Source organism: Chrysemys picta, chromosome 8 (genome assembly GCF_011386835.1).
Source record: "Chrysemys picta bellii isolate R12L10 chromosome 8, ASM1138683v2, whole genome shotgun sequence".
NCBI lineage: Eukaryota > Metazoa > Chordata > Testudines > Emydidae > Chrysemys > Chrysemys picta.
The window spans coordinates 4,511,297-4,533,345 of record NC_088798.1 but is presented as its reverse complement, the minus strand read 5'-3'; the positions used below and the strand labels follow the sequence as shown (position 1 = coordinate 4,533,345).

The window sequence follows — 22,049 nt, the reverse complement described above, 5'->3', positions numbered from 1 at the left end:
CGACAAGTTTAAGGGAAAGCAGCTGGAGACTTCAGCTATTTGACAGCGTCCCTTTAACAACAGGCCATCTGGTCCTTCAAGAAAGTTTAGAAAGTGTCTGCTCACGGGGGAAAAACCAGCCCACCCGTTCTCCCATTTGCCATTGAGGAGGCTGTTAATTCCTTAAAATTAAATAGACCTGTGGTGTCGGAGCCTGGGAGCGCCGTGCAGGAGCGCAGCGGCCTGCTGGAGGGAAAGGACGTGCTCTTTAGGATGGAGTTTTGCTGTGGGTCATCTTCTGGAGGGTAGTTTTCCCCCCACTCTTGTTTATTTCTGAACCATTCCTCTGCTGCCTCTTGTTCCCCTGTGACAATATCGAAAGCAGGGTTTGTTTAGGGGTAGGAGCAGCAGTGGGACTGCTAGGACGCCTGGGTTCTATTCCTGCTTCTGTCGCCGGCTCGCTGTGAAACCTGGGGCACTTGGCCTCACTTTGCCTGTCTGTAAAATGGGTATAGTCCCAACGCTGCCCTGGCTCCCGGGTGAGTGAGGCTGAACCGCCTGCTGTTTTTCGAGCGCCTTGAGCTCTTTCGCTGAAATGAGCTGCGGCAAAGCAAACCAGCCCATCACAAGCCCCTGTGACATCACAGCCCTTTGCAGCGCCGCCAGCTGCGAGTCACGGCTCTGGGTTTGTGGCCCTAATTCTGCGCCAGTGCAAGCCAAAGTCGCATTGGCTGTAATGGGGTTTCATCAGCATGTGCTTCCGTGCTCTTCCCAAACAGAGATGCTTTTCTGAATCAGGACCTTAGTCATTTTGTTTAGAGAGCATATTCCTCCCCGGCCCTAGGATGTAGAGCTCTGCTTGTGCCTAAGACCCAAGCCCGACCCAGATCCAAGCCCCGCCTCGGAGGATTGAGTTGTTTTCTGCCCCGACTCCGCCAGATCTGAGCCAGCACAGATGCCTGCCACCCGTGCTGCCAGCCGGACGGACGCTGCCCCTGACTGCTGTGTGTGTGTTGTGGAGCGAGAGGCGCTGTAACTCCTCGGTTACGCACACCCACTCCACAGCATGCGTGCGCAGCACCGCAAGGTGGCGACAGCCGGCGGCAGCAGGCCACGCAGCTGCTGAGCCAACCCCACGGGCAGGAGAAGGTCATCAGACCCGACCCAGCCCTGGGAGGGTCGTGCTGTTTTCCACCCAAACCCGATCTATCAGATTGCTGGGCTCTCTCGGGATGTTCTGCAACGTACTCGGATAGAGACTGACAAGCTGCTGAGCCACAGACGCTGTTTAGATCCCACTCGTAACGGCATACGCTGGGTGTAGTAGATCAACGTGACCCACCAGCACAAACATACAGGCACTGACCATTTCTCCATCCTTTCCCCGAAGCATTAGTGCTTCATAATAACAATATTTTAAAAAATCCCCCCGTGTGTAGCAATTAATGGCCACCACAAGCTGTCAGCTGGGTTTCATTGCCAAATGCACAGGCCTCAACTACCTGAGCTAAGGGAGCAATTCCCTTAGCCTGTAGCAGTAGGCCAGCTGCTAGCTAATGGGTGTATCATCATACACATGTAGCCAGCAAGTTACACGAGAACATAGCGCTTATTAACCAGATTGCAAAGGGCTTTTCATCTATGGATCTCAAAGCAGGGATCATTATCCCCATTTTACAGATGGGACACTGAGGCACAGTGGCAGAGCTGGGACTAGAGCCCAGGTCTTCCGCATCCCCTTCCCGTGCCCCACCCACGGGCCACACTACCTGGCTGTGGAAGGAAATAGTGAAAGGCTTGTCTCATAAAAATGAATGAGGAGCTTTTCTGCTGTGAGCGTTGATATTTGAAATCTTGCCTGCTCTGCCCTGCACTCAGTGATGGTGGGATTGGTTAACAGACACGGGTGTCCCAGGGGAAAAGGAATCGAGTAGTTGATTTGTAACCTGGCGCCTTGCTCTGTGTGAACAACATAATGGACTTGCAGCCATCGCTCTGGCACTTTTTCGGGGTTCTCTAAGGCTTGTCTCTACTAGATTTTTCTACCTTGAGCAAATGGACAATCCACTCTCCATAGCCGACATGTTTGCAAAGCTTGGCATTGGCCCTTCATGAACGCTTGTTACACACCTTTGGTCGTTTTGTGGGCTACGGTCTCCCAATTTTTACCAGCCATAAGGTCAAGCGACAGGGAGGAGGGGGCAGAGAGGAGTGAGCGGGAGGCAGGGTCTCGGAGGAAGAGGTGGCACGGGGGCGGGGCCTCAGGGGAAGAGGTGGCACGGGGGCGGGGCCTCGGGGGAAGAGGTGGCACGGGGGCGGGGCCTCGGGGGAAGAGGCGGCACAGGGGCGGGGACTCGGAGGAAAAAGCGGCACAGGGCCTCGGGGGAAGAGGCGGTGTGGGAGGCGGAGCCTCAGGGGAAGAGGCGGCACAGGGGCTCAGGAAGAAAGGGCATTGCAAGGGCAGGGCCTCGGGGGAAGAGGCGGCACAGGGGTGGGGACTCAGGGGGAAGAGGCGGTGAGGGAGGTGGAGCCTCAAAGGAAGAGGTGGTGCGGGAGGCGGGGCCTCGGAGGAAGAGGCAGTGCGGGGGCGGGGCCTCAGGAAGAGGCGGGGCCTCGGGAGAAGAGGCGGCACAGGGGCTCAGGAAGAAGGGGCAGTGCGAGGGCAGGGCCTCGGGGAAAATGGGCAGTGCGAGGACAGGGGCTTGGGGAGAAGCAGGAGCAGGACCTCGGGGGACGGGGAAGAGGGCATGGGGGAGGGCACAGTTCAGGCTCCGGTGGCCCCCTCACTTGTAGGGAGCTTCCAGCACCCCTGAATATAACCGGTTTGGGAGCTGTAATTTCAAGCCCCTCGGGATTGCGGCAGGAATAGAAGAAAGTGAAAGGACAAATAGAAGGTTCCGCTGACCCCTGTGGGTCCAGACCCAGGGAAGCAGCGTGAGGCGATGGCAACACAAGCGTTGTGGCTGCTAACATCACAGCCCCCCAGGAACAAGGCATTGAGACGTGTGGTGCCTTCCGATGAACTCCTTAAAGGCCCCGCTCCTCCTCAGGAAGAGCGCTCACGGCCCATTCCCTTGTCTGGAGAACATTTGTATCTCCAGGTGGTGTCACTCTCCTGTCAGGTCTTCAGAGCCCCGTGCCTTGCCGGTCCCACAGGCCATATCCATAACCAGTAGGCTCTGACTGTCCCTTCTCAGAGCTCTCTCCTCACCGTCCACCCCTTTCTCTTCACAGCACGGAGGTGAACTCAGAACACCACGCGAAGATCATCGAGGCTCTCATCGTGGCCGGCGGCGTGGCCAAGATGCAAGCTGCACCTGGTAGGAAACTATGCGGAAACGCGGGGCGAGGTGGGGAATAGCAGGGCTTTGATTGCAGCGGGCACGTGGCGACTGAGCATGATGCTTGCGGAATCCATCGGGGAATGAAAGTAAAGGAGTCTCAGCCCGTACCCACCTCTCGGCCTGTGCTTCTCTAGCTCCTGGGACGGAGAAACAGGATTCTCTGGGCCTTGTGCAGATTAATTCTGGTCATTTACAGTTGCATACGTGGATGGAGACGGCTGTTTCATGCTCAGAGGTGACCTTCCTAGAACTTATTAAGGTGCCTCAAAAGCAGATGAGGCCGTGACTTAACCAACTTCAGCTTAAGGGAGTGTTGGTGATATTAGCAAAGGAGGGGCTTAGTCTCCAGAGAGTTCCTCACCAGACATCAGCTATTCCCTGCCTGCCTTGGTGATCAAGGTGCCCCTCTGGCAATTTGGAAGGCGGTCACCCTGCCCGGGGCGGAGACAGGAGATCCAAGGCTTCCTCTCCTCTCTGTCTTTGTGCATGGTAGGTCGGTCGTTAGCATCTGACTGGCAGCACGGCTGGGCCTGGCTCTGGCAGCTGGGGATTTTTTAATTGCTCTTCAGGGAATGGCAGAGCTGATGTTCCCAGAATGTTGTTGGGGAGGGTTGACTTTGAAAGGTGCCTAGCACATGAGGGAAGGGGAAGTTGTTTGCATGCTCTGCTATATTGTCCAGCAGTCTGGCTCACAGGAGGTTTATTTTCTGTGCTCTTGGTCTTGACGCGTCTGCTCTTGCTTGCACGTTTCATCTGACGTGCAGAGATAAGTGAGGTCACAATAAGGCAGGGGCCACAGGCTCTGGACTGAGGTTGTTTCTACAAGGGATCTCTCCAGACATGATCCAAAGGGCCTCCTGCCTTTACCGTTGAGCCATTTAGAGGAGAGGTTTTCTGTCACATGCATCCAACAAATCGGTTTTAGCTCTGAAGACAGAGTTGAGATTACAAAAGCCCGCTGGCTCTGGGCTAGAGGAATATAGTCGATTTTTCTAACGTTCATCCTGTTCTCGTGAGAATAATGGATTTCAAAGGGGCAGTTGGTGTCCACGACTTGTCTGTAATGTCTGTCCCTTTAGAAAGCTCGTCGTGAGTTTCCTACACTCCTTGATGTTGCCTGTGTTTCTAAATCGCATGGCAGGGTTCATTTCTGGGGCATTCAGGTACAGCCCGCTAGAAATTCTGTGGCAGCATCACTTAATTTTTTTTTAATGGAGGAATCAATGAAATGTATGGAATTAAAGTAGACATGCTCACAATGGAGTTTATTTTTCTATTCAATTCAGCTGAATTTAGGTCGCCATCAGATTTTCAGTGCCCAACCTACTGACGACGTTTGTATTGACATGACCGCGCATAATTGAGCAGATTGTGCCTTTTGGTGGGATGGAAAGACACTGTCCAATCTGACTCCTCTTGTCAGTTTTGTTGCTTAATGTATGGCTCATTCTTAAATCACCAGAAACATCTTCAGAGATTGTGATGAGTTTGTATGTTACAGATTTTAAAAAATTAATAACAGTAAAGTAAATGGGCACTTATATCTTGGGCTAGATTCATTGGAGAATCAAAACCATCCTCAAGAAAATTATGTGCCGTTGACGAGTAGGATATATGGAGAAAACAGTTACAAACTATAGATACAATCCGGCTTCCCCACAACTTGAGTTCTCACTCTGTTTCCTTTGTTTACCAGTCCCCAAACCCTGTTTGGGCTCTGTACACCACACAGAGCCATCTAGAGGCTGAATAATATACTGCAGGTAAACCTAATATTACGACCACTGAGAAGCTTAAGGCTGCACTCAATTTGGAAGACTCACAAGTGCAAGCAAAACACTTTGCCAGTTAGCTCCAAGTGTAGACCAAGGATGGAGTGAAAACATGGTTGTGAATAGAACTGGTTGATTGATAGTCAAGAGACTGGCGAATAGATACTCATGAATCACCTTGGAGAGTTTGGTTGGTTGGGTTTGTGTGAGTTGTGTTGCTAAATTTTCACTGGAATTTAGATCACCACTTGCTTATTCAAATATTCCTAGATCCCAAAACTTCTCCCTATTTTAACACAATTCATCTCTAATTTTTATCTACTGTAAAAATGTGGTGTTTGTGATCCATCATTCATTATCTTCTTGGTTTTGGGTTGTTGTTTTTTTAAGTTTGACAACCAATCAGGGAGCAGAATCTGTGCCTTGTGATTTCGGTGACCAATCACACCCCAAGAATAACGGCCAGGCTCAATGAACAACTCACAGGCTGTTATTTAGATTCGTAGGCCTTAAGGCCTGCAGGGACTCCGGGGCTGGAGCACCCACGGGGAAAAGCTCCCTGCCCCAGCTTACCTCCACCTCCGCTCCACCTCCTCCCCTGAGCGTGCCGCTTTTCCCCCCTAGCTCCCAGCGCTTCCCAGGTCTTTCTCCTCCTCTGTCACTTCCAACTATAGGTCCCCAGCTTATAGTAAAATTCTTGTTGTTAGTCCCTAAGTGCATGACTTGCACTTCGCACTATTCAATTTCATCCCATTTCTGTTACTCCAGTTTTCAAGGTCCCCCAGATCTTCTTGTATGATATTCCGGTCCTCCTCCCTATTGGTAATGGCAATTGGCCAGGCTTGTATCCATGCTGGTCTCAGAACGCTCCAACTCGAGTCCAGATGCTCTCTTGCAACACAGCGCACCTGCTGGGCTGGCCGTTGAAGGCTATCATTCATACATCAGCTTGCACCTATCCCAGGCATGCTGCTGGAAGCATGCCCCTATGCTACCGTGCACGCCAGCACCTCCACCTGCTCCAACAACCCCATGGTTTCATCTGGGATTTCCTTTGCAGGCTCAGCAGTGCTACGAAGCACCCCGTGAGCCAACGCACGGCCTGGCACCCCAGTTTCTCATTGCTCTGTCTGGGTGTACATGGAAGGGGACGGCTCACCGGAGCCAGCGAACCTTTGCGCTCACCTACCAGAAGTGCTCAATCACTGCAGAATGGCAAGCGACAGAGGGGAGGGAAGAGGAGGAATGTGGCTAGGAATTCTTGGGTGGCTGCATTTTTCCACTTGTATCTTAAGAGCCCTGTACTTCCCCCTCTCCCTTTTTTAATGGGATGCGTTGGCTGCTGGGCGCCAGGGTGGAGTTTTGCACCCGGCGCTGGCACCGGCAGCATTGGCCAGCGCGCTACAGGCATGCGCTTTCTCACAGCCTCAAATGCTGCCTCGGGGACCGTTGACCACAAAAGCGCTGTTGAGGAGAACGCCTGTGAGGGCAGGCAGGGAGCAGCAGGTTCGGTGGCGCTGCCTTTTCAGGCAGGAACAGAAAGCGAAGAGTGGAAGGGGAACGTGCTGCTCAGCGGGCTACGGAGTCCTACCTCGAGGCCACCAGTTGCGAGCCAGACCTGTGCTGTTAGTGTCCAGACGTTGTTGCCTTCTGGTGGCCCATGTGGAATTGATTGGCAATGTCCGTCTCTTCTCTTGGGCCAGGTGTGCGCATTTTAAGGGGGACAGAGGAGCACAGGGACTATCCCATCTCTAACTAGCGCCACAACGGGTCCCTTCCTTGTCAGCCTGGATGAGCCAAGGAGGCTGACTTCCCTCCTCCCACCTGGAAGAGGCCCAGGGTTGAGGCAGATGGGCGGGGTGTCAGGGATCTGTTTGCGCTCTCAGAGCTGGCGTAAGTGCTGGATGTTCACACACACAATCCAGTAGCTTTTCCTGCTTCAGGCAGAGCTGGAGTCCCCCCCGTAACTGGGGTGACCAGGAATTCCCAGGCTCTTTAAGCCACGGGAACAGATCATACCCCTGGAGAGCCGACCCTCCCTATCCGAACAGGATAGACTAAAAATGCTGGGCATTACAGACCTGCACCATCCTTGGCAGGTTGGACACCTCTAATTTACAGCCCTGCCCCCTGCCTTTAGGAACATCTGGGGAAACAAACTATTGCTTAGCCGGGGCTGATGCAAACCATCTTCTACATTGATGAGTCTGATGAGGCATCTCCGCCTCGGCAGAGGGGCTGCGGATTTCAGTGGCTACCACTTTGACTGTCCCTGGAAACGTCCCTCTCTAAGCCAGCTGGATTCCGGAGGAGATGATGGCTCGGGAATCTCATCCCTGTAGCTCGGGGGAGTCCCCATTAGTCCTCTGTCTTGGAAAGCGAGTTACCGAGATGCCGGACAGGCAGGGACCTGGGTGTCCTTCCCCCCTCAGCTGTTGCTTGGGAAAGCGCAGCCCTCGGTGGTGCTGCTGTCCTGGTGTTCATCTGCGTTACCCCTCCGACGTCGCCGAGGGCTCAGTGCCTGTGGCTCCGAGTGCGGGTCTGCAGTGCTTAATTGAATCACTCGTGCTGACGATTGATAGCCCCGCGGAGAAAATCCAATAGCAGCCGTTCATCAAAATGCTGTGACAAGGGTAACAAATGGGAGAGCCTGGATGAAGAGCTGAAAATTCATTCCAAATTGGATCAAGAACTCCATCCGCCGGGCAGAGAACCAGACGAGAGTCGCGTGCTAACCCAGAAGCATGTGTGTACACACACATATGCACACACACTCTCTCCTCCTGTCTTGGATGTTATCCACCACTGCACGACTACTCATGTTTACTGCCTATCCCCCGCTGAGCGGGGTGTGGTAAATTGCGCTCTGGTGTGACAGGTGGTGGCAGGGGAGAAGTACAGCTGGCTGGAGATGGCCCGTCGCAGCGCACACATTTCAGATGCTGACTTTGTGCCTGCACTTGGAGCCCAGCTCTTCACACAGTCAGTTGCTTGCTCCCAGCTGCAGGGGTTCCCCTTGTAGCTCGCACTTTCAGTGCGGAGGGTCCTGCGTGTGATCTCTGCTGAGGCCTCCCGGCACTGCCGTTACGTGGCTGGTTTGGTGACCCAAAGCTGCAGGGGTAGGAGCTGTCGGGCGAGCTTTCCCAGAGCGATCACAGTCTGGCATGCCTCAGGTCGCGCCGCGCTTCTGTTGACGCCGTCTCCTGGCCGTTCTGCACGCCCTAGATGCCAGAAGTCCCCTAAACCGCAGCGTTCTTGGAGTGCTGAAAGGCTCGGGTGGTGGTCCAGTGGGTAAGGCCCTAACTAGGACTAGGGAGACCTACAGTCAATTCTCAGCTCCACCACAGGCTTCTTGTGTGACCTTGGGCAAGTCACTTGGCCTCTCTGTGCCTCAGTTTCCCCATCTGTACAATGAGGACAATAGCACTGCCCTACCTCACAGGGGTGTAGCGATACATTAAGGATTTTGAGGTGCTTAGATATTGGGGTGATGGGGACCAGATAAGTACCAGAGCTAGAAGCAAATGCTGGCAGATATTTCAGGGATCACATGGGAAAGGCGCGTTCCAAGCTCATCAGGATTTTAGTGGGCAAAGGATTAACTAACATCTCCAACAGCTGCTGGCAAGAACCCTAGAACCATGGGGAGTTAGTGCTAAGAGAGACCTCTTTTGTCCTATGTTGTCCTGTCCGTCTTTGCACCCCAGCCAGTGCGGATCACTGCCCAAATTATAGCAGGCTAGGTGCGATGACCCCAACGCTGGAAAGGCCCTGCTGCTGGGAACCCAGTCCACGGTCTGTCCTGCTAAGCTGTATTTCAGCCTAAATTTTCCATTGCCCATTTTAATCCCATTTCTACCAGTGACACTTCCTTGCATCACCTTCTGCATTCCTCTCCCTCTCTGGAATACCTCTAGATACTGCTCATCTCCCCTCCTAGTAATGGGGTGCCAAGCGACACATGGCTATTTCCTTGAATAATGCTTCAGAAATCAGCCCCCCCGAGCCACTTCATCATATTTATTACTCTCCCTCGAATTCTCTCCAGTCAACTCGTCGACATCGGTATGCGTCTCTTCCGTTCACTTCACCACATGTTAGGAAATAACAGCTTGATCTCCTCACTAAGTCTGGCCTAGGATGAACTCAGTAACACACCGGAACAATTAACTCCTCCTTCCTAACTATGATCCTTCGGTTTGATTACCTCATAGGGGGGCAAAAGGGCCGAATGGTTAAGGCAGAGACCAAGGAGTCAGGACTCCTGGGTTCTGTTCCCACCTCTGGGAGGGCAGGGCCGGCTTTAGGCCGATTCCCCCAAATCGGGCCCCGCGCCCTAAAGAAGAGCGCTTAACTTTTTAATTTTTACTCACCCGGCGGCGGTCAAGGGCTTCGGGGGCACTTCAGCGGCGGGTCCGTCACTCGCTCCAGGTCTTCAGCGGCATTTCGGCGGCGGGACCTTCAATGCCACGGAAGTCCCGGAGCGAGTGAAGGACGTGCCGCCGAAGACCCGGACCGCCGCCGGGTATTCGATTCGGGCCCCGCAGTTCCCAAAGCCGGCCCTGTGGGAGAGCGTGTGGTCTAATGGGAGAGGACTCGGAGTCAGGACTCCTGGGTTCTGTTCCCAGCTCTGGTAGGGCATGTGGTCTAATGGGAGAGGACTTGGAGTCATGACTCCTGGGTTCTAAGCCCACATCTTCCACTGACTCACTACACAGCGTTGACCTTTAACCTCTCTGTTTATATCTAGAAAGCAGGAAGTTATTCTTCTTCTCTCCTCACATTAGGGGCTTGTGGGCCCTAATGAAAGGTTTGGAAAGCACTTGGAGCGCTGTGGATGAAAGGGGCTATATAAAGTACTGGGCATTATTATTGGATTCTAAGAGTCCGTAGCCACCGTGTACGTCTCCTCTCCCCTCTTCGCCCCGTGTGCACTTTTCTTTTCTTTGGGGGGGGAGTTGTAGCTTATAATTAGACATGCAACATCGCTATAAATACCCTGCAATAACATGGCGGGTGGGATGCAAATAGCACATGAATAGGAGTCACTAGTTGACACCGAGGAAACCATAAAGTGTGACTTCATTCTGACTCAAGCATAAATATACCTCCCGTGAGTTCCTGTGGTTTGGGGGATTGGAGAGGAGAGGTGCAGGTCACTGGCTGAGCAGGGAGCAGCAGCTTTTGCTGAGGGATTTTATCCAAGAAGGGGGACGTTTCGAGCCAGATTTCCCTGTTGTGAGTGTGAGCGTCTGCTGGCATTTGAGCCGCGCTTCTCTAGGCAAATGGCGCTAAGAGGAGAAGTGACATACGGGGAGGAACTGAAGGGCGCTGTGACTCCAGGAGGCAGATACTGCTGCTTAAATAATGACGCGGCAAAAATGGGACAACGGAAACATTTGGCTTTGGAAATGCCTCCACAGTGCCTCGTGGGCGGTGTCGTTTGCGCTACTTCACGCTCCTGTCCTTCTTCGGAGGCTGGGCCTCCTGGCCAGGCTACATCTCCCATATTTCAGGTTTGGGCTGGAACCTTTTGGTTTGGGGGCGTTCGGTTGTTCCTTGAGAAAGCGACGCTTTTCACCGAACGCAGACCCTTTGCCCAGAAAACCATAATTTCGGTCAACACCCAGCTTTGACGGAAAAGTTTCGACCTGTTTTGGTTTTTACCTTGAGGTAGCTAGTCAAAATCAGTCTCAGGTGGGGTCTATAGGGTTGAGCCTACATCGAGGTAAAGTCAAGGAAAGACTTCCCTGGGCCCAGTCAGCCATGTCAGACCTTCCCCATCGCTCACTGTTGCTACATGTGTATAATCGGGGAAGACACAAAGACAAAAACCCCTTTCAATATGATGAAGAGTTAAGAACAACCCCCGTCCCCTTGCATTGGATAGGCAGCTTGACTCCCACAGCTAATATGCCATAAAACCATACGATGCACTGCCATGACCACACAAATACTAATGAGCATCACAATTATGGAAGCCCCGCCCCAAAAGATATAGACCCCTCCCACCTCAGTTAAACTTATCTCGCTTCTTCAAGCACCTACGACAAAGGCTGCTACATCAGCAAAAAGTATCTGTTGTTATTTAATGGCTGGGGGAATCCGCAGGACTCCAACAGCGATGGCACATTTCTAATCCACTCGCTTGCAAATTCTAGCGCGTAGACATGACATAACATAAGAATGACCAGACTGGGTCAGATCAAAGGTCCATCTAGCCCAGTATCCTGTCTTCTGACAGTGGCCAATGCCAGGTGCCCCAGAGGGAATGAACAGAACAGGGAATCATCAAGTGATCCATCCCCTGTCGCCCATTCCCAGCTTCTAGCAAACAGAGGCTAGGGACACCATCCCTGCCCATCCTAATAAATAGCCATTGATGGACCTATCCTCCCTGAATGTATCTAGTTCTTTTTTCAACCCTGTTATAGTCTTGGCCTTCACAACATCCTCTGGCAAGGAGTTCCACAGGTTGACTATGCATCTTGTGAAGAAATACTTCCTTTTATTTGTTTTAAACCAGCTGCCTATTAATTTCATTGGGTGCAAAATGACCCAAAGGTTTGTTCCTATTTGTGCGTGGATCTAGGACTCCACAGACCTGCAGCCTAGGATTCATTAAACGTGACCTGAAGTAAATGTTTGCATGCGGGATGAGACTTGTGTCCTGCCCCAACTAGAATTCACAATGGTGTTAGTTAACACGTGTTAATGAACATGGCTAAAACGTCACGTGTAGACATACCGTAAGGAGAAAGGGAAGGGAAGGGAAAGGTCCGGTTGGTCGATAGAGCTGCTGAAGCGATGGGATTGCAGAGTTGTTGTAGCCAGAATATTAGAGAGACAAGGGGGGCGAGGTTTCTCTTTCACCATCAGAAGTTGGTCCAATAACAGCGATTACCTCACCCACCTTGTGGAATATCAGTTCGGAGCATGTGGGTCTAGCCGCCTTGCTCTCATGTTTAAAGCAGGCTCATGCTTAAAAAGGGGGAGGTCACCCCGAAATGGAGAGGCGATGGGAGCTTTCAGCTGGGCGCACCGCTCGGCAGCCAAAGCACGGGACTCTCCTTTGCCGTCGCACCTAATTGCAGACACGTGAGGCTTGGAGCCAGCCGTTCGTGTCGGTGTCCTAGCCTGAGATCACTCTGTTCTCCCAGGTTCGTATTGTTTGCTCGACGGCTGCTAATGTACATTTGAAAACCGTCCCTTGACGAAACCACGCTGGGCCAGGGGGTTGGCACCGGCCGTGGGGACCCGGAGGCTGCGGGTCAGCAGTTCACCTCCAGCCCAGGTTGTCAGCGACCTGATGGATTGCTGGTGGCCTCAATCCAGCGCTGAGTGGCTGGGTGCCCACATCGTGAAAACCATCCCCACAATCGGCCCCCTTCTTGGCAGTCTTAGCAGAGGCCGAGGCGTGAATGGGTCGTTAAGACCGAGCGCCCCCATGAGATGGTCTGAGCAGGGGGCTGCAGTGTCAGGCGGGTGAAATCACTGGCAGGGTTTGTTTGTTGTACTCACTCCTCAAAGCCAGTGGGGAATGAGGGACTTCTTCCGAGCAGCGTTGAGTTAATAAACATACTGTCCTGCTAAATTCCACCCCTCGCGAAGGCAGCTCGGCCGTCGGCTGCCAGCTGTCAGTTAACTCGCCGACAGCTCATAAAGGTAATTTTCTTTCCTCTTGGCGTGGGATCGCGGGTGCTGCTCAGCGATTCACCCGGCTTGCAACAGAGAGAGAGGGAGAGGCAGAGAAACCTGGCAAGGTTTTTTCCTTTGTCTTTCTCGCAGAAACGCTTTCAAACGCCAATTGCATTCTCACAACTCTTGGTTCTGTTTCTCCTGGAGAGAGAGAGAACCAGCGTACGGTGTATTCCCCTAATCCTCAGCTGCCGTAAATCGGCTTCGCGCCAGCACCAGTTTCACACCGGCAGAGGATCTTCCTCTTTCCCGTTGGGGATTGAGGGTGCTCAGCGCCTTGCAGGATTGGGGCCCGTTACTCCCTTCCCCGGCCTCGGACCGGTAAAAGGGTTGGCGGGACCAGACTTTCGAAAGCTGAGCCATCGGGAGTGTTGGGGGAGGGGTAGCTCAGTGGTTTGAGCATTGGCCTGTTAAACCCAGGGTTGTGAGTTCAATCCTTGAGGGGGCCACTTAGGGATCTGGGGCAAAATCAGTACTTGGTCCTGCTAGTGAAGGCAGGGGGCTGGACTCGATGACCTTTCAAGGTCCCTTCCAGCTTTAGGAGATGGGATATCGCCATTAATTTTAGTTCCCAAATGGCAGGACCTTGCTAGCATCGATCACGTGCACGAGGGCTGCTGGATGGACCCAGCCCGCTTTAAGAAAAGCAAACCCGCAGCCCCTCTGGATGGATTCATCCAGCTGATATTAATCTCTTTAGTGAGGTGGCTCCCATCAGGGTAGTAGCTTGATCCCCGCCTTGATGAGTAGCTCCCGCCCCCTTTCTGGGAATGAGGAGCCCCATTTTACAGGTGGGGGCGCTGCAGCACAGGGCAGCCCGAGGGTACACCCGCGGCAGTGAGTCGCCGAGCCCAGGTCAGCCGACTCGGGCTCAACACTGCAGCGCTCCGGGGGCCCCCATGGCAGGTGTGAGAGTCCGGAGGTCGCGCTGCGAGGTTTAGCCCTGGAGCGCCGGCCGAGTCAGTGGGCTGCAGCTCTGAGACGTGCTGCCACACGGCTTGTTTTGCAGGGTAGATGCACCCGGACAAAGGGAGCCTGGGAGAACTGAGCACTGACTACAGGTCGGCCGAGTGCCCGGCCTGGGCTTTAACCTAGAGACCATCCTTGCCAACTGCCGAGACAGGAGTCTTTTCCCCCAGCTGAACTCTAGCTTGTTCACGCCACTGCTGAGTGGGAGAGAGTCTGAATCTCTTGCCCTACAGGGCACGCTACAAACCCATCTGTTGTCTCAGGTTGGGGGATAACAGAGGGTGTCCCTTGGAGCAGGTGGGCAGATCCTGCACCCTCTCGGAGACCTCACTGGGGCTCTGTCTAAGGGTAGGCGTCCCCCCGGAATACACGCGTTGCAGGACTGGCACCTCCATTTGCCAGCCTTTTCCCAGGGGGGGGGACAGGGGGGGCTGGAGAGGACTTCCTGACCATTTCCCGGAGAACAATTTGCTTATGGAGCATGCCAGGGTGGGCTTGAAAGCCTCTAGCTAGGGTCACTTTAGCCAAGAGGGGAGGGATGGGCTGTGAAGGGAGCCCCGGGGGGTTGGCTGGGAGTCACCTTGTGCCCTGAGTTAGCATCTGGAAGCACGCGATCTCGTTAGTTACCCTTGTCCTCTGCCCCTACCCCCTCGCTCACTGCCACTCGTTTTTAACTCTCTTGTCAGGTCATCAGGGCACGGCCCTCGTCTGCCCACGGGTTTGTAGAGCGCCTGGTACCGTGGGGCCCCGATCCCCATCACTCCCACAAACATTGTGCGATGGTCCAGGGCCCTCCGGCCATGCCCGCGTGGGAGGTGAGAGCAGGGAGGGATGGGAATCTGTGCCCATCAGTCTATTTCCCAACCTCGGGCAGGAACAGGGGAGGAATTGATTTAAATGCCAGCTTATGTAAATGTGGATGACATCATCCCCTTTTCCTCTCCAGCGCTATTTATAGCCACTTTAATTTACTCCCCTTTGCTTTATTATCTTTCCACAAGCCCTTTATCCCCAGCATTTAGCATCTCAATTGACAAGCCAGCCGCATGATACAGCACGATGCTTTTTCATGATGCTGCAAAGAAGGGCTCAGACAGAGAGATGGGGGGGTGGGAGGAGGGAGGGGAGCTGAGGACGAGCGGGTTCCTGGCTGCAGCAGCACCCAGATCTACAGCCGTCTGGGAGAAAATAACCCACTGTATCACTGTCCTGCCGGTGTCCAGGGCGCAAGTTATTTATCTGTATTACCGGACAGCCTAGGAGTTCCGGCCGTGGGCCAGGAGTGAAGGATGGAGGCATTGTTCAAACGCAGAGCAGAAAGACCCAACGAGCTGACAATCTAAGTATAAGACAAGAGACAACAGATGGATCCAGCCAGATACCCGAGGGGCGAGAACAAGGAAACAGAGAGACAGACTTGCTCAGCATGGTCAGCCCACCGGCAGCCTGGGCCTTGTCCAGTTTTTTGTAGGCATCACGGCAAAAGGGAGTTTTAAGGAGGGCTCCAAAGGAGGATAATGAGTAGAGGTTAAATTCAGTCAAACCTCAGGGGGCCGCGAGCTGGTTTCAGGGGGTCCGTGAGGCCCCACGGCTGAAGCCCCAAGTCTTGGCATGCCTCCCACGGGGCAGAAGCCCCAGCCCCCCTGCCCCCAGCCTCCAGCTGAAGCCTCGAATGGGGAGAGGGGTGGTGTGGGGAGCTCCGGAAAATACTCCATGAGAATTTAAACCCGGATACAGTAATGAGTTACTTTTGTGGATGTTTATGGGATGCTCCTCCCAAGTGTGAGGGTCGGCATGGGAGAAAGTGCCAAGGTGCCCTTTTGACAGTTTTAACAAGTGGGCAGTAGAGGCTGGCGCCATGGGCCAGTTGGAGACAGAAGTCGACATCTCAATAGTGAATAAGAGACGATAGGGCAGGTGGGGATAGACCATGAAGAATCTTGAATGTGAAGACAAGTAGCTTGTGTTTGAAGCCAGGAGAGAGCAGCGTTTGAGTGGGAGGTAGATTCTTTAGCACCAAACAGCCGCAAAACACCCCAGAAAACTCCTTATGAATTAAGTATGGGATGTCAAATCCATCAATGTCAGCTCACTGCAGCTGCTGACCCAGCCTGAAAATGGTGTTGCCAACTCTCATGGTGTGTGCTTTCTTTTCCATCAAGTTCCAGCTCTTGGAGTCCTGTGAAAACCTCAGTATTCATTTAAAAAAGAAAGGAAGTTTCTAGTCCTCCTGGCTTCAGAGAAAAGCTTGAAAACATGACCTCAAAGGGCTCAAAAAGCAGATGGTGAATAAATAGAACCCCAAATGTATTTTTTTAAAGCATGCTTTTTTAGCCAATCTCCTAATTTTGGTGGTTCTGACTTGATTTTCGAATGCTTGGTAACCCTGTAAAAGTTACAGCTATTTCAAGGAGGATCTAGTCCAGGGTTTCACTCACCCGGCTGAGATCATCCTGCAATGTGAGTAGCAAGGGTGTCAGATGGGATGGGAGGCAGAGCGCCATCTTGTTTTGTTATATTTGGGTGTCGGATACTACTAATAACCCTACGTGATGTGGAGAGCCCTTGTCAACATAATGTATACTCAGTTTCACTTTCCACTTCCCGGGCACCATGAGAAGCTGTAAATGAAATAAAACTGCCTTGGAAGTGAACAACCTCCTGAAGACACGGGGATATAGATTTTGATTTTCTCTAGCCTCCATTCGGGGGCTAACTTGACATTGTCCCTTTAAATCAAGTGACCGCGATACGTTTATCTTTCATGTCATTGGTCGAGCATGTTATCACCTGATATTCCATTGGGGGCGGAGTTCCTCACATAGCCTAGAGATGATTCATCTTGATCCTATGGTCGAATTAACCTCCACTGATAAACGCAGTTATTGGTTTTTTAATTGACTACTGGACTAATTAAATGACCAACAAGATGTCCAAACCGTCCTGTTATAAGGAAACCGTAGCCCTTATTGGTTGAAACTCCTTGGAGCATAAGAAAGGGAGAAAGGGGAGCAGCCTAAACTGTGGGGTGCATTTGAAATCAATGGGTCTTTGAGATGGGGCCCAGATGCCAGCCCCAGATACCCCCAATCTTTGAAATGTGGACCTGGATCGGGATTAATTGGGCATGTCTGAGTCCATTTTGCTGGACGGATCCATCTTGCTAAGACGGCGACACCAGCGCCGTATGGGGCAGACCGGCTCCATTTGCAGCTTGCGTTATTTTTGCGACGATCCCTCCCATGGTCTTGAAGCCCAAAGCACTTTGCAGTTGCCTCCACCACGCACCAGGCCCGCTGCTCGACAGTGCATGGTAACTGTCCCGCGCGCTCAGAAATGGAGGAAGGAGACGGTGTCCAAATGAAATAGCGAGGGTGATTTAAGTGGGCAGAGACAAAAGGTGCCGTGGGATCTTCCTTGAGCCCACCGGGGTAGGACGGTTGGTTTATGCCTCATCGTTTTATGACAGATTTAGCAGCATAACGATCGCTCACACATGACCGCTCACCCCCTTAGAGCACCCGGGCTTTCCATCCAAGGACTGGCTACTTCGCTTGGGAGACCCACCAAGAGCCAAACCCAACTCAGCGTCGCTGCTGCTTGTTTAGTGTCGGGTGTATTTTGACTAGAAGCCTTGAAGTTCTTTGTCTGATTGTTAGGCAGGTTTGCTGCCTGCCACGAAGCTCTCACATGCTGTCCCTGGCTTGAACGTTGTCACCTCTTCGGCAGGCTGCTTGGCTCTGGGCCCGTTTTAATTATAGACTTGAGTTCCACATTCAGTTCAGGGAGTGTTTTAGCAAGAATAGCTCCTCGTCTTGTGACCCCCACCCATGTCTGAACTGAGCAATAACCCCACGCTTTCCCCTGAAGCAAGACAGACCCAGCTGACCCGCGCAGTGTCTTGCAGAAAGCAAGGAGTCTTGTCCAGCAATAGCAAACGGTAGGCCGGATTCAGGGCAGATGCAAACAGCTGTAATTCCATAGACTTCAGCTAAGTTTCCCTTTCCTCCAGCTGATCTGACTTTGGCGCCCGCTAGCTCTGATTCTGCCATTGCGGATCATAGATTTCGGGGGGGAAATCCTGACCCCGGGGGAGTCGATCGGGGTTTTGCCCGTGACGGCAATGGGGCCAGGAGTTCACCCTGGATTTTAAGGCCAGATGGGATCATTGGGGTCCTTTAGGCTGACATTCTGCCTGAGATGGGCAATAGACTTTCCCCCGGTGATCCTGCCGGGGCTGGGACGGGGGCGGGGTGTAGCTGTCGCTGCGCGCGCTCTGTGCTTCCAGAGTGCAGTTTGAACATCGCCTTTGTGTGGCTTGCTTCAGAAGACGTAGATTTCAATGACTCCTTTGTTACCTGTTGATGCTGGAGCTAGAGACCCCCACGGCTGCGAGCGGCGGAGCACGAAGCCATGGTCAGGCGAGCTGCAGAACAGCATTGGCTACAACAGAAGGAGACTAGACGCCAGGGACCAGATTCCTTGTCAGGGCTCGAACTCACTTCCAGGGTTGCCCTGAGCACCAGTGGGTGGCCGGGGCCAGCAGCTGGGTGGCCAATGCGGGCTGCCGGGGTGGGTCTGGCTGCAGGGGCAGACTCACACAGTTGAGGGGAAGGATGAGGTACTGCAGGGCTGGACTGCATCCGGGGCCGAACCACCTGATAGCAGGGCCTGGGGGCTTGGAGCAGCAGAAGGATGGCCTGTTTTTTTGTACCTGAGGGGTGGCAACCGTACTAACTTCCCTACATAATCCCCCTGCTCCTCTCACATTTCAAGGGAACAAGACGTGATGTAATGGAAACTTTGCCATCTGTCCTCCGTAATACCAATCCTCAGTTATTTTTTACATAACACCTTTTGCTCCAAAGCACCTTACAAACTATTGGAATGCAGCCACCTCTGGAGTGGAGCACCGCAGCTGTCTAACAGCCCACAGCAACATGACACAACTGGGCAGGTGAGGAAGTGAAGAAAGCTGTAACCCCGTGGAACTTCGTGCAGTGATTTAACCAGGCTAAATGCACCAGAGGTGCCCGGTCAGTAAGAAGCTGGGGAGAATGCTCACACCCTTGTGAAAAGTGCCAGAATGATCTTTATTACAGATGGTCAGCAGCACTCTCCTCTGATAGATAGCGCTTCCTGCACCATGGCATCCTCTAATATCACACTAATGCTAGGGCATTAGCTAAACGGCAGCCAAAAGAAAACCCCCATGGACCCCGTTGGATCAGAAACACCACAAACTGATTTTTCCCCTGGAAGTCTCCCGTCCAGATACGGACCAGACACAAAGCAGATCTAAGCAGCATCTTCTTCTCGTGTCGTTCCACCACAATCACAGGTTTTCCTACCGTCGGGCACGTGATACGGCCCAGTCTGTAGCCCGGGAGCGCTCTCCCGTCCCATGGCGCACCGTTCCTCCAGAAGCCAGCGGACCAACCGTATGGTTTGTATTTCACAGCGGTCGTGTGTCTGGGTCATTGGGATAGCCCCGCTTCTGCATATTGATTTTCCACCTGCTGGCTCTTGTTCAGAGGCAATCGAAACGTCTCAGGTCGACCCGTCCTTCTCCGCGCCCGCGGGAAGGCGTTCGGCACCGCCAGCCTGCGTGCTTATGTCTCGTGTGTGCCACGTTTCCCGTCGGGCGGCCATTGGGGATTTTGTAAGCAGTTCCGTTGCCTCCCAGAAGCTTTTCCGCGATATCGGGGGGGCAACGGTCGCGGTGCGACCATCAAGGGAGGTGTTCGTCCCGAAGATCTGCTCACATCACAACATGAGGTGGCACAGCTGTTGACTTGACCAACAAGGTTAAAACTCTCCTGGAGCACAGTGCGTCCATGGATATTGCTAATACTTGTGCAAAGCCTAGTTGTGAGCAATTCCCTGCTCTCAGCAGCTGCCTAAGGAGTGCTGGTCACTCATAATACGAACTCCTGTCGCTGTATGTTCTGAAAACCAACAAGCCTTAAAAGCAAAGAAAGTGTCCGCCTCTCTTTGCCAGGAAGAAGAGAGAGCCCAGGCCCCTCCTTGGGGTCCAATCCAGCTTTTACTCATCATGTGCCCTGGACGAGTTGGAGGGTTGGGCCTGAGAGAACAACTCTGGCTTGTGAAGCAAGTGTGCGGTTAACAGTGAAGTTGGCACTCATCTGAACGGTCCCTCTGTAAGGTCGTCACGGTAGAAATTGAGCAACTGTATTCCTAGGCAGTAAGTCTGTGTTGTGGGTGATCCGCCTGCAGGCAGCTGGCAGATGCCCCCATGCAGACCCCGTGGCCCGAGCTTACACACACACAACCCACCCCTTCCCAGAAGAGACCATGTGGCATAACGGGCGTCGCTTCCCATCAGCCTCAGACACGCAACAGCTGCTGTTTGTTGTGCGTCTGACTTCAATCCTCCTTGACCAAGAAGGAGAGGGTGCCGGTGGCTCTGTGGCTGGTGTTGCTCCCGGTCTGGTGGCACTTGGAACTGGCACAGAACTCCAGACCGTAAGCGGTTCCGATGGGAGCGCCCACCGCACCCTGCCTAGCAGACTCTGAGCTCAACATTTCTTCTCTTTCTCTTCCTGTACCCACCACAGCTGGGTTTCCCCTTTTAAATGGCTAACCCCATGGCTTCTTTGTTCATTGCTTTCTCTTGGTACGTGTGTATTCGGTCTCTCTCCCCTTTCATAACAGACAGTGGGACCTAGATCCGAACAGACTGTACATTTTCAGAGACAAGGTTGGGGAGGTAATGGCTTTTATTGGGCCAACTTCTAACGGCCCAATAAAATAAGTTGGTCCAGTCAAAGATATTGCCCCCACCACCTGGTCTCTCTGATATCTTGGGACCAACCCGGCTACACCACCATTCTCGATCACCAAAAAAAGCGTCAAGCTGAAAATGGTTGGTTTTAAATTTTAAAAAAAAAATGTGACCCAAAAAATTCAACTCTTCCTTTTCAGCAAAAATTTTTCACCAGAAAAAAATCACTTCCCTACCAGCTCAAGAGTTTCCTTAATTCGAAAATTGAATTAATAATAATTACTAACTCAACTGCCAGTAGCGGAAGGAGGTGCTCTGTGATTTAACCCAATAGGGGTGAGAGCCAGACCCGGGCAGGCTTCAGCCCTGGTCCCTGGCGTGGTGCCGAAAAGGTCAGCACACATCTGTTCTTCTCAAAGCATTTCTCTCCCGAGCTCTCTTTCCAAGCCGTGGCTATTTCAGGCCAGAAATCAGACGCTGTCCCGACAGCGACATCCCCTCGAATGTCACTGTCCACACTTATGGCCAGGAGTTTCCAGATGAAACGTTGGCAGCTGCGTATTTCTGTCAGGGCTGCAGATAAACTTCCTGGAGTGTGTATCAGTCTGGGGAGCCTGGGTTCCCAGCAGGCTGGAGCAAACTGGCAGTTTGTAGCGCCAGTGATATGCCCTCTGGACAATCAGCCCGGCTCAGACTGAAGCTCTCTGAAAGGTGTTTGGAGCATCCCCTTTTGATTACTCCAGACAAACCCAGTTTCAGGGCAGGACTGAAAAGCCCGCTAGGCTGGGGAGACGGGGCGCCTTGCCAGCGAGCGGGGGAGAAAAGGTTTGTCTGCTTACTCCCTGACACCACTTGGAAGCGATGCAAATCCAGACATATTCATGAGGTTAATTTATTTGCAAGAGTCAGGCGGCGGGTCAGGCTGCTGCGGTACCTCGGCGGAGCTCCCGTGGTGCCAACGGAGTGATGTGAATTCACACCACCTGAAGATCGGACAGGCTCTCTGGAATCTGCTCGGCCTGGGTGCTCTGAATGCTTCTCAGTCCCACACTCTGAATGCTTTAGATTCCAACACCCCAGGGGCATAGAAAAGGATCATCCGGTGGCGGTTCTGAGTGGCTGGCTCCGCCGGCCTTTTTCTCAGTTGGCAGTGTGGTCCTTTGACTCGCAAACTGGGAAGTGGGTGAGAATAGGGGAGTGTCCCTTGAAATAGTTTGTGAGCCTTCTAGCGGCTCTCACTGGGTTTTCTGTTTTAGGCGGCGTCTGCGCCGCAGGTTTGAGCCCCGTGAGCTAAGTCAGCTGACCGGGGCTCTGTGAGTCGGCACGGTGGGGTTTTTATCACAGTTGAAAGCTCCCTGGCCCCGGGGCTTTGCCGGAAGATCTGTGGCACAAGAGGGTGAGCTGATCTGATGGCACCTGCAGCAGAGGCACGATCCCCATCTCCTGCAAGTGAGGGGTTGCGGGGGGGTGTGTCTTTCATGCTGCTCTGTGCCCCCCTCCCCAGCCCATCAGAGTGCCCTGCGGGGTGTCTCATCCTAGCCA

General features: G+C 53.0%; 1 protein-coding gene across 3 annotated transcripts in view; it reads left to right on the top strand.

Moving 5' to 3' along the window:
- The window catches only part of PIK3R3 (phosphoinositide-3-kinase regulatory subunit 3), a 313,811-nt gene that overhangs the window by 158,365 nt on the left and 133,397 nt on the right, over nucleotides 1–22,049 (top strand). For all 3 annotated transcript variants that reach the window (XM_042845026.2, XM_005302995.5, XM_065553757.1), the window contains exon 7: nucleotides 3,214–3,299. In XM_042845026.2, coding sequence (XP_042700960.1) covers nucleotides 3,214–3,299 — 86 coding nt within the window. The remainder of the gene's footprint in view (nucleotides 1–3,213; nucleotides 3,300–22,049) is intronic.